This window comes from Colias croceus, chromosome 18, assembly GCF_905220415.1.
Source record: "Colias croceus chromosome 18, ilColCroc2.1".
Taxonomy (NCBI): Eukaryota; Metazoa; Arthropoda; class Insecta; order Lepidoptera; family Pieridae; genus Colias; species Colias croceus.
In genome coordinates, this window is record NC_059554.1 from 6,657,500 (window position 1) to 6,671,024 (window position 13,525).

The 13,525-nt window shown below is 33.6% G+C and overlaps 1 protein-coding gene across 1 annotated transcript in view; it reads left to right on the plus strand.

Annotated features, from left to right (window-relative positions):
- The first annotated feature begins 534 nt into the window (after positions 1 to 534).
- The window catches only part of LOC123699868, a 71,177-nt gene continuing 58,186 nt past the window's right edge, over positions 535 to 13,525 (plus strand). The window contains exon 1 of the mRNA XM_045646915.1: positions 535 to 818. Coding sequence (XP_045502871.1) covers positions 772 to 818 — 47 coding nt within the window. The 5' untranslated portion in view covers positions 535 to 771. The remainder of the gene's footprint in view (positions 819 to 13,525) is intronic.

A 13,525-nucleotide genomic window follows, 5' to 3' on the forward strand; every position in this document is an offset into this window, starting at 1 on the left:
CTTGCTACGTGGCTAATCCGGCACTGTATCACATTGTTAATTATTGTTATTTATAAAATGAAGGTACTTACGTGGTCTACAAGTCTAAAAATTGTTTACTTGGTATATAATATAATATTTAAGTGACATCTATGGGCGTATTTAAAAATCACCTCTTCTTATCATTGGTTGCTCGTTTTGAATCAGTGCCATCTAGCGGCATAATATTAAAACATAAATATTGAAATATAATTGGTTAGAATTAAAGTTGACATTTATTTCAGCCAATGAGAACAATCTGTCAATCTTTGTTCTAACTAGTGCTGCCATACTAAAAATTATTAAAATGAATGAACAGTCACAAACTAAAATAACAAATATTCTTTAAATTTAAATACTTATAAATCGTAGAACATACACGAAATTTTGTCATAGAATTTCAACTAATAACAATCCTATAAATTTCTAAGTTTGTTAAAAAGTTGAAAGCCAATAATTTTGAAATGTAAAATGGCAATATCAATTGCTATTAAATATTAATCGAATTTCGATCTCGAGACTCGATTCTCGAGTTTCTATCGCTATTTGCTACCACTGTGCAAGTTCACGACAACAAAGTGTAAATTGTTTGTGTAGTGCATTATAAAATGACCTAGATTGTGTTTTGTGAAACTTTTATTTACGTGATACGTAGACAAATCTACAAAAGAAATCGTGAAAAGCGATATGATACTCTCCTTGGCAGTGTTCTAAGATTGTGCTCATATCGTCAAGTTTCATAATAGTGTCAGAATGATAAAAGCAGAAATGGCTTCAAAACCAGCTGGTCAGAAGAGACGGTAAGGATGTTATTACTTATTTTTATCAGAAGTTGTACAGAGACGAGGTTAAGTGAGTCTAACCCTATTCGTAATTTCCTCTTAAGCAAGCTTAAATGCCAATGTCCCTGTAAAACTTTCTCTTTAAAAACTGGCATACATAATGTGATTATGTTATCAGTGTTTGTTGAATTAAAAGTTCATTATGTACATCTATGCACTATCTATTTTCAATGTGTTTAATTCAGAACTTATCTTGTACCAATAAACTTCCTTTTACGGTTTTGTTGCGTTGTCATTATGCATGATATTCTTATATTGTGTGAAATAACTTCTGATACAATTTTTTATATAATGTTTGAATGATTGTGTGCCGGTACCGAAATGATAACCAAGGTGTATTTTACACCAAAAAGATAACCTTTTAACTATCTGCAGTACTCTCATGAAGTGTGAAATTGTAATATTTAAGTAGTAGGTAGGTATCATTATAATTATTTTTTAAAATAATGGAATATCTCTATTTAAGCATCCACATGAGAAAGCTAAGTAGTAATGCAGAGCTGCTTAAAAAACTAGTAGATTAATCTATACTAATATTATAAAGCTGAAGAGTTTGTTTTTTTTTTTTTTTGTTTGAACATACTAATTCCAGGATCTACTGGTCGGATTAGAAACATTCTTTCGGTGTTAGATAGCTCATTTATCGAGGAAGCCTTTATATAATCACGCTAAGACCAAATGGAGCAGAGCACTGCGTGTAAAACTACAGGGCACAGCTGGTTAGAAAATATGTTCAAGTTAAACTGTTGGTTTAAACTTAAAAGTTATTTCTTTGTTAGGTATAATTTATAATTATTTTGATTACATACAACTACATTATTTTATACTTATAAGATTCACTTTGAATTAACTAACTAGTGACATGATATTTTTATCTGATTTACATTACAATATATAAATCAACTTTGGTGTATATTCTCATAGGAGGGGATATTCTTAAATTTAAATTCATCATAATCTACACTTTTTGAGATCTCTGTTAAATGCTCTGATTAGGTAGAAGTTGTAACTATTTGTCGCTAGATGTCACTGTACCGAAAACGTGTGTTTTACATCGCGCTATTGAAATTGTTTTGTAAAAACATATATTTGTTTAGAAGAATATATTTTTTTGTTGCTCACTTGGAACCGTTGTTTTATTTCAATCGTTCCCGAGAGACAGTGGGTGGCAGGCCTTGGTTCGAACATTTTTTGGTCCTTCGAGCCGGATATTAAGAACCTAGACCAGTGGATTTTTGTATCAAAAGTACGGCGCGCAAACCGGTAGTGGATTGCTACTGAAGCGCCATTGTGGTGAGCGGCGTAAGCGCATCTATAAGTGCTTATGAAGCTGCAGCATTTCCGCGAGAGGGCGCCACCAGCCTATGGGAACCAGTTCAAGCAGCAAGCACTCGCAGTCTAGTGCTACGTTCCAGCAGAGGGCGGGCCTTCCACACAGCGGCAACTGGGCACGACCAACTATAGAGGGCGCCACTTACGACTGGCAACATATTATGAATGGTTTGAAGAAACAACTGTGAGTAAACATTGTGTAGTAAAAATATTTCATTTCGATCTTCTATCAAGTTACAATTAGTGAAGTGTTTGGGACTTTAATTATTTTACGTATATTTAGAACATTGTACTTAGTTAAAATTTAGAGTTAATTTAGACTTAGAATAATTAAGCAAAAAGTGATTAGACGGGGAATCCATGCCCGATTTTTTCTAAGTTGTTTATAAATTCAAACACTTGTAATTTTTTCAAGTTTATTTTTGGACTTAGAAAATTTTTGTACTGTTTTTTGTTTAAATTTTTCTAAGTGAATAAATTTCAAACACTTGTAAATTTTTCAAGTTTATTCTTGGACTTAGAAAATTTTTGTACTGTTTTTAAGTTCATAATATAATGTATTTGTTTAAATTTTTCTAAGTGAATCAATTTCATACACTTGTAATTTTTTCAAGTTCGATCATAGACTTAGAATTTTTCTACTGATTCATATTTTTTTTTGTTTCATACATTTATTTTGTTATTGTTTAACATGGAGTCATTAATTAAAGTACAACTAAACAACAAAAATATTATTTATAAAGGCAGAATCAACTTCAAAAAATCTCCTAAAGAGAGATTAACGCAGTTTTATATTGAAACTCGATTAGAAGCACTCGAGTCACAATGGTCAAATTTTATTAATACTCATAAGTCTATCGTAGAAAAAGCATCCGACAAGGATGCAACCACTATCCCATATTTTACGGCTGATGTCTACGACGAAACAGAAGAAATTTATTTTACTTATAAATCAGAATTAAAAGAGTTGTTAAATACACAACAAGATAATTTAAATTGTAATAATTGTAGTAAAGCATCTCAAGTCACATCTAAAGTAAAGTTACCCAAAATTAGTTTACCTATTTTTTCCGGTTTATATAACGAATGGACATCATTTCGCGATCTTTTTGTTTCACTTATTCACAAAAATGAAACTTTGGACGACGTTGAGAAGCTTCATTATTTGAAAACACATTTATCTGGAGAAGCTGAACAATTATTGAGATATACTCCTGTCACGGCTTCTAATTACAAGGAATCTTGGGCAACTCTTATTAAGCGTTATGACAATAAGAGATTTTTGTCTAATTGCATTTTGAAACGATTTATGAATCAGCCAACGATTGTAAAAGAATCTTCAAATTTAATTAAGAACCTTTTAGATACGACACTTGATTGTTTACACGGTTTGCGTACATTAGGTATAGATGTGAGTTCATGGGACACAATCATAATATACATAATCAGCTTAAAATTAGATTCCGAATCGCGTAAGTTGTGGGAGGTGAGAGTTAGTTCGAAAGATGAGTTACCATCTTTTGATAGTATGAAAGAATTTTTGGAAACCCGATTTCGTTCCCTAGAATATCTAGATCCTAAACAAAATGTTACTCGTTCACACAATCCTAAATCGTTTCATGTAGCTTCTGTGTCTTGTATTCTATGTTCTGGTGATCATAAACTGTGTCACTGCAAGGTATTCGCCGCAAAGGACATTGACTCTCGTCGTGAATTTGCCCGAACCAGTAAAATATGTTTTAATTGTCTTAATAGAAATCACAATGTTTATTCATGCCGTCAATCTACCCGTTGCCATAAGTGTAAGAAAAGACACCACACACTTCTGCACCCTGAAACTGTCAACGCTGTTGTGACTGATAGTCCAGCAGACGTAAATGTAGCAGCTGCTACTACAGCTTCTACATCTTATCAAGGTGAGTCAACCACCCCTGTTTGTTGTTATGCAAATACTCATAGTCAAGGTTTATTAGCCACAGCTTTGGTCAACGTCGAGTCGAGATCTGGAGCTGCCTTTGTTTTAAGAGCTTTGATGGATCAAGGCTCTCAGGTTTCCTTTATCACGGAATCTGCAGTCCAGCTTCTTGGCTTGAAAAAGTTACCTGCGCCAGCCGACATACTCCGTCTAGGCGATGACGAAGGCATTTCAATGCCTTCCAAGTGGATTGTTAAGTTTAAATTGCAGTCTCGCCTAGACCCCAATTTTGTTTTATATGTCGACGCGTATGTTTTAACAAGGCTAACCTCACACCTTCCTGAGCGAAGGATCGTTCAGGCTTTGCCGTTGGTTTCGTCTTTGGAGTTGGCGGATCCCTTATTCCATACTCCAGGCAGTATTGATTTGCTGTTGAGCACTAGAGTGGTCGGCGCTGTTCTGGAGGAAGGACTGATAAGAGGACCGCCGGGAGCACCAGTTGCTCAAAAGACTAAGCTCGGTTGGATTTTGTCTGGTGAAGTCCAATCCGTAACTCAAAGGCCCGCTTGTTACGGCGTAGTTGTTAATACACAGGTGAATATCAATGATCTTGAGTTGGAAGAGTCGGAAGATTCTTCACATTTGGGGGTTATTTTAACTGAAGAAGAACAGAAATGCGAGGAATTTTATTCTAAAACTACAAAAGGAGACGATACGGATCGTTACATCGTAAGATTGCCTTTAAAGACAGACAATCCCCAATGCAAGATTGGCAAGTCAGAGGATATAGTTGGTAAACGTTTTAGTAATTCGGAAAGAAAAAGAAATGATAAGGCTGTAATTCAAGAACGTCTTGACCTAGAGCATGCTGAGGTCGTACCTGAATTAGAAGTTTCAAGAGATTCTGTATATTTACCCCATCACGCAGTAGTGCGTACTGGCGAAAGCACTTCTAAGGTCCGGGTGGTTTTCGATGCGTCCTGTCCAGCTAGAAATGGTGTTTCGCTGAACTCTGGATTGATGATTTACTATATATTTATATATTTTATATATTTACATATTAATTTTTTATTTTTTACTTTGCAACCTGATTTGCGTAATATTATCATGCGATGGCGTTGTCATCCAATAACTTTAGTGGCCGATATAATTAAAATGTATCGGCAGATAAAAATAGCTGACAAGGATGTAGATTATCAACGCATTTTGTGGCGTGACAACACGCAGACTGAGTTACAACATTTGCGTTTGTTGCGTGTAACTTTTGGTACATCCTCGGCTCCATACTTAGCTGTGCGTTCCTTGCAGCAATTGGTTCATGATGAAGGACATAATTTTTCCTTGGTAGCAAAACGTGTTTTGCCAGATTTTTATGTCGATGATTTTCTGCCTGGTTGTGAGACTATTTCTGAAGGCGAACAGATTCATCGTCAGATCTCCGAGTTGTTGAGTCGTGGAAGTTTTCAACTTCAGAAGTGGTCCGCCAATCGTGATGAACTGTTACTCAAGATAAGAGATAGAACGTGTGATGGTAATGTGAACATTATCTTCGAAAGCAACCATGCTATGAACATTTTAAGTCTAATATGGGATCGAAGTTTTGATGAATTTCAATACACCGTCCATCTATCTACTTTGAAGACTCCAGTAACCAAACGACGAGTGGTATCGGACATAGCACCTATATTTGACCCACTCGGATGGATCTCCCTAGTTGCTATAACGGCTAAAGTGTTTATACACCGACTTTGGCTTTCGGGTATTGAATGGGATGTGGAACTTCCTCAGCAGCCTTTAACAGATTGGATCGTATATCGAGACAATTTACATAAACTCACCCACAACAGATGTATTCACACAAGTCGACATGATATTGAGCTCGAACTACAAGATTTTTGTGACGCTTCCAATAGGGCATTCTTGGCTGTGGTCTTTTTGCGTTCAGTTGGTTCCAACGGCAATATTCATATTTGTCTCATAGCATCTAATACCAAGGTAGCCTCTGTCAAACAGGTGTCCATACCTCGATTGGCGTGGTGTGGCGCCGTATTGCTTGCGAAACCTCTAAGGGAAGTTTCAGTCACATTAGGCGTTTCGAATAATGATTTACATCCGTGGACTGACTCTTCGGTAGTTTTGGCATGGCTGACAAGGCACCCCAGCCGTTGGAAAACCTTTGTCGGAAACCGTGTTTCCGAAATGCTCACCATTATGGATCAATGGTCACATATTCAACGGAAAGACAACTCTTCAGATTGCGCTTCGCGAAGTGTTAGTCCAATGGAATTATTGGAACTCGAGTCATGGGTGAAGGGAACTGGTTGGTTCAAAATTAAGGTTATTGAATATAGCAAGAATGAAATTATAAAAACACATCTTGAAGAGAAGAAGGACAAAATTTATGTGTAACGTAGTTAATGTAGGAGATGGAGAAAATGAACTTATTAAAAGATTTTCATCATTGATTAGGCTTACGAGAATTATTGCACATTGCCAAGGTTTTTAAAATTTAAATCTAAAACAAAATTTTCTGTTAATTTAAGGTTTTCCAAATTCATGAGGCTTTAATGTCGTGTATTCGTGTATGTCAGAGTCATTATTTTGGGGAAATTTTAGAGAAATATACTGGTTCGGACAAAGTCACAAGAGTTGTATCTTGCGTTGCAAGGGTTCAATCATTAAACGCCCCACCTCAAAGCTGATTGTACTCCCAGTCACAACGTACCTACGCGTAGTATTCATGTCATTTTTATCGGAGTTATTTTATGTATTTTTTTATTATTATTGTGCTCCCAGTCACTACGTACGCGTAGTTATTCATGTTATTTGTATCGGAGTTATTTTTATGTTTTTTTTTTGTTTTGATTTTTTTATTATTGTTTACAGTCCACTTACTCTATTCTAAGACATGTATGATGTATTGTGTCTTAAGACGTTACTGCCATTTACTGTTTCATGGTGGGCGGTAACGCAGTTATCAATGTATGTAGTTTTAAGTGATGGACATTCTGTCCATGGTGGGCGGAATGTTAAATGCTCTGATTAGGTAGAAGTTGTAACTATTTGTCGCTAGATGTCACTGTACCGAAAACGTGTGTTTTACATCGCGCTATTGAAATTGTTTTGTAAAAACATATATTTGTTTAGAAGAATATATTTTTTTGTTGCTCACTTGGAACCGTTGTTTTATTTCAATCGTTCCCGAGAGACAGTGGGTGGCAGGCCTTGGTTCGAACAATCTCACTTAATTTATAGATTAAAGTTTAAAGTAAAAGTTCATCGAAAAATAGTATCAGTGGTCCTTATCAATGGTACATTGGAATGGGGAAAATTGATACCAATTGAAATCATTTTTATCTGTCTTAATTGGCTTTGTTATTAAAACTGTAAAAAGAAATGACACTTATTTTGTGAATATTACATCACTCTTCAATTTCAAGTGTTTAAATAGATAAGGTTTTGTTAAATTACTATAATATATACCTATGTTTCTTTGTTCTTATAATAACATGATAAAATAATATCTTACCATCAGTCTGACTAAATCTTCGGTACAGTGGTTTATGCATGGGGGTATAGCCAAAAGGTTCCTGGGTTACATTCCCCATAGGGACAAGGAAAATATATAAAAAAATATTATAATACTAAAATCTTTAAAAATAGAGCATAATTAATTCGAATTAATTATGCGAATAAATGGTAGAATTACTCGAATTATTATTATAATTATTCCTCCACCTTTGAATTCTGGTAATGGCCTCAAAGAGAATCATATCTTTGTGATGTGTGGTTGTGTTCACCTCATCACCTGCATTGTTTCCTTCTCTCTTGTAAAACAAAACCCTATTTGTCAATAAATAAAAGATGATGTTTCACAGTGAAACGGATCATCAGATGCCTTTGCTCCCTTCCCTGTTTTATAACCATACTAGCTGTGCCGCGCGGTTTCACTCGCATGGCTCCGCTCCTGTTGGTCTTAGCGTGATAATATATAGCCTATAACTATTACTCGTGGATAATGTAGCTTTCGAATGGTGAAAGAATTTTTAAAATTGGTCTAGTAGTTTATGAGCCTATTCATTACAATCAAACAAAGTTTTCCTCTTTATAATATTAGTGTAGACAAATATTACACACATAGCTGATAAAATTTTCCTTTACTGGATTCTGCATTACTTCTTATCTTTTCGGGATAAGAGTCAAGGTTTTGATTCTTGCGAATTAATTTCTCATACATTATAAGAAGCAATGTAACTATACATATACTATACATAATATAACAAATCAGGAAGCTCTGCCTTTATCAATAAAGAGATAAATTATGATAGATAATGTAGTTTTATATCATACATACATACATACTCTAATTACTAAAAATATAATGAACATTATCTACCTTACCTAGATTGATATAGTTATAGAATAGATTTTTCTGAATTTATTTTTAAAATGCACTTGCTGATAAATTTACATCATTTTATCAGAAATATGTGCGTCATTGTATGGTTATCAATAAATCCAATTAAAGATAAAATGCTGATGTGTACTACAAAAATAGATGCAGAGCATTTTGCTTCAATTTATGTTGTAGTGATTGTATATGGACTTTGGATAAGTTCTTATTTCCGTATTTCCGTACACATTAAATATGATAATTTCCAATAAGTAGTTACTTTAATTTATATATTATCTATTTATCTCAATTGTTTTAATCTTTTCATTTTATCCTACTTCCTAATAATATAATATGTATTATAAATGCGAAAGTTTGTGAGGATGTGTATGTGTGTGTGTGTGTGTGTGTGTGTGTTTGTTACTCTTTCACATTCTGAACCGATTACCTTAAATGAAATTTAACACACATATAGAGGGTAACTTGGACTAACACATAGGATAGGTTTATCGCGGAAATCCCACGGGAACGGGAACTATGCGGGTTTTTCTTTGATTCGCGGGCGAAGCCGCGGGCGGAGAAGGAGATAGTTTTATATTTTCTATAGTGTTTCTTAGTAGGTAGTTAGTCCCTTCCCACCAAAGTAATATTGAACCATTTTAACCAGTCATTCTTAGAATGTGAGTAAAATGATCATTGTTGTGAAAGCCAATTGATACTTCGACATTATTTAAATGGAAATGGAATTATTAAAATCTATTTAGGATAATTTCGACTCTCAAAACTGTATTGTTTTACATTACATTTACATAACCACGTGTCACGATGTTTATTAAAATGTACTATAACTAGGTGTTGGTTCATTCTACGTTAATGACGCTCATAATGAACCCTATTACAATTGAATTAGGTTCAATTAATTCGTCGTTTGTATCTGCGTCACATAATGTTAAGCACTTGATAAGAAATAATGGCTGTTTCGTGAACACGCGCTGAAAGAGATATAGCTATAATAATATGTATGTTTAGATACATCAAAAAAATTGTCTTATTTGTAACAAAAACTTACATACCTACCCCATTTAATGTACACAATTCAACCCCCTACATTTTAATTTACACGATTCAACTTTTGTCCTTATGTATCTACATTCTCCTGATGGTCTTTCTTTCTTTGTTGAGGCAAGCTCCGCATATTCTTTATATTATGGCATAACGCAGGGCACAAGTTTGTATGCAAACACAAGTGCACTCCTTATTCCGTCACGTTTTTTTTTTCATTTAAGATGCAGGGAATCCGAAAATAATGCCCTAATAAATGTTTAAAATAGTGAAATAAAACAGGTGAAAAGGATTTTTGCCTGTTCCATTGTTTTAAACTTTTTGTTTCCTTTAAATACACAATAGACCTACAAACAAGACCTTGCTCGTAGGTAGGTACTTCAAATAGTTTTAAAACTAATCATTTGTTTACTGTATTTAAGTACTTTGTTTTAGATAAGGTTTTGCTGTCTTTTTTGTCTTATATGATATTGCATTTCAGCCTGGATGCTTGTTTTACTCGTATTTGGAAGTCGAATGTTAGTTTTATTCGACATAAATACAATTCAATTAGGTACCTACTACATTCGTTAAAGTTCAGTGTAACAGTGATGCAAGGAAACCGGTCTGGAAGTCAAGAGTTAACGTTTCCATAAACGTGTTTAATTTCAATGATACCTTTTTCGGAAGCAAACTAAGAAATATTTTGAACATTCATATTACTTAAGTTATTTATAATTTATTCATTTCCATTCCCATAGCATAGAATACAAAAAGTCCATCGCCTTATAGTTATTTGCTCCTACGAATTTCAGACATAAGCTGTTAAAATTAAAACTCAATTTTTCATATTTTCTACAACAATAGGAACAATACGTAAGATATATTACATAAAAAGATGCGATATCATGACGTGATATCGGAAATGTAAATAAAAACTTTCATCGACCTTTACGTAACAAGCGCGTCTCCTTGCCAACATAATGGGGTCAATCATAGGGACATTAATAACCACTGGATTATCGAGCGTTGGAATTTTCCTCGTATACGAAAACTGGAACGATGCGATGGTTTGTTTATAATAGAGTGTGATTATAGACGCTGACCAATTACGTTATGTATTGGACCAAATAGTCGGGCATTAAATTCTTATAGGCTTTATAAATACAATATCAAATTAAGTATTTCCATTAGCAACAGCTGTCTAAGAAAAATAGGTAGATTTCTAAGTTCTCCTAATTTCTAAACAGTTTCCGAATGATTTTAACAGACTTACCTTGACGACACGTTTGGTCAGTTTAATCTTTCGCTTTTAGCCATATCCCTAATCTGGTCCTTATCAGTTCGGTTGTTTTTTTATCACATATGTTCGAGAAGTTTCTATGAGTTGAGTTCAATGGACTGACATCAATAAACGTTCGCTCGTTTTCATTTGGGCCATCGTAATAGTAGGTACATATTTATGCAAGTTATTCTTAGGTGTTAAATTTCAGCGTTTTTAGGTTTTCTTTAGTAATTAATAATTTTGCTTGCACGTGGCGTTTGTAAATGTAGGCATTTCTATGTAATGAATATTTATTACGTATCAATATCAATTTAAATTTTGTTTTTACAGTAAGTAATAATTACGTAAGTATGTTAATTTCAGTTTTTAAACAGGTACCTAAGAAGCTTTATCAAGTAATGTTTCTCAAATGACTGAAATATAAAAACAGTGGTAAGTCGGGGTAAACGGCTAGTCAAGATCAATTATATATATACCTATATTACATATAGGTAGTTAATAAATAAATAAATCGGTTATTTAACACCATTATATTGCATTCATTACACTTCTTGACCCAGGCTCCTAATATAGTTATAAACTGTTTTTCAGTATCCTGTGTTCATATTTTTAACCGACTTCAAAAAAAAGGAGGAGGTTATCAATTCGGTTGGTATGTTTTTTTTTATGTATGTACACCGATTACTCCGAGGTTTCTGAACCGATTTACGTGATTCTTTTTTTGTTCGATGCGGAATGGTGTCGAATTGGTCCCATAAAAATTTTATTCGGATAGGCCCAGTAGTTTTTATTTTATGAGCATTTTTGTCTATGCAAGTTTGAAGTCGGTTGTTTTTAACGCAGTTATTGACTTGTGTCTGAATCCTAGTTACGCATTTTTCTGAATAAATACGTCTCACGACACAAGGATATCTACAGCTGTAGACTTTGTATTTTTATCGTATTAACTTGTCTTGATAGCTAACAATGTAATGCAATCTTGATACAATCGATTTCGGGAAAGTACGAAAACGCATGGTAAATCCCAAAAGTGCATGCAATTGCATATTTTATCCGTGATCATGTCATAATCTTGCATTCTTTGTTTATCTGTTTAAAAGTACACTGTATATTATTTAATTTTAAAAAGAGATGGACAAAGATACTTTAAAATAGTGACTGTCGATCCTTCTCGGTAGAAGCTAACGACTGTTCATAAACATTTGTAAAGGGAAAACGTATACATTTTGTTTCACATATCGAAGGTAAATCTTCGAGTATTTTAAACTATTTTAACTACCTAAGTAGCGAATTAAAGCCCCTATCAACTTTTAAACATGTCCTCCAAAATGCCATCATGATGAAAGAACATCGCACTAATTGCCAGGTTTTCCTTGGCTAATATAACTTGTTTATTCAGTGTTTTAACTAATACCATTATCGTTATCATCCGACAGACTAACAGTTAAACATTTTCATATAATATCTTACATTTAAAGAACATATAATCCTCCTTAATAAACTTCTCTGAAGATATCTTTAGCAACTTAAGCAACTTCTGAATTTGCGTCATCAGTGTTACGGTGCATTTACATCAAACGAATATAGAGCTCTATATTCTGTAGCAAGAGCATTCTTTCGTGATATAAAACGAAAACTCGTATTCAGTGTTGTTTAGTATTAGAACATTGAATGGAATCTTCGAACGCACTAAGAACAACGAAATAATGCTCTACAGGAATAGACACTACACTAAAAAAGAGTTTAACTACACTAAAATAATTTTACATAGTGGGTTTAGAAGGAGCATTCGCTCGTTTGATGTAAATGCACCGAAACATGAAATTATTTCAAATCTACTAAATCTTAATGCATTTGTTCCTAGGTTGTAAAATCCAATTTGGAAGCTAAAATGTAATAACATTGGTGCATAAATCACTATTGAAACATTCGATACTAGCTTATTACAGAAACCATAAATTTACACCGGGCAAAGTTAATAAATATTAAATATGAAACTGACCAGAATGATTAACTAAAAATTAAAAAAGAAAATTGAGGTTGGGTATTAGTCAATAAGAAATTAAGAATGCATGTTTAGCCAATGGGCATCTGCTTTTCATATAGCGTGGGTTTGATTTTAAGGTCATAAACGTAGAAATTCGCTGGCATACATACAACAATGGTTCGTGGAAAAATGTCTGAACGCAGTTTTATGCGTCCACGCGCTTTCAATGAGGATATTAAAATAATACCACGGTATTACAATATTATTTTATTATAATACTGTAGATATAAATCGACCGATATAAATCAACTCTTTACTAATATTGTAACTAAACGTAACCGAATACCTTCACTGTACATTTCATATAATTTTGATTTATTACACCGTATATTAGATAAGGCCACATTAAAAGAATATAAATGTGATTGTAACTGATTGATAGCCCAAATAATTGAGAAATGTATTAGAACTTTAAATTATCATAAGACCACATCGTTCTTGCGAGATAAGACAGATAAGCAACGTCTTCTTTAAATAAAGTACGGCTAATTAAATACCGTAAATACAGTAGTTGATGTTACAACTGGTCGTTTAAAGGCATTAACGCTTTATATGGAATCTTGAAATTCAATTAAGATAAATTATTGGAAGTAATAAATGTCCCTAGTAATGCAGAAGTAGCTGTATTGGATCCTTAAGAAATATAAACCTA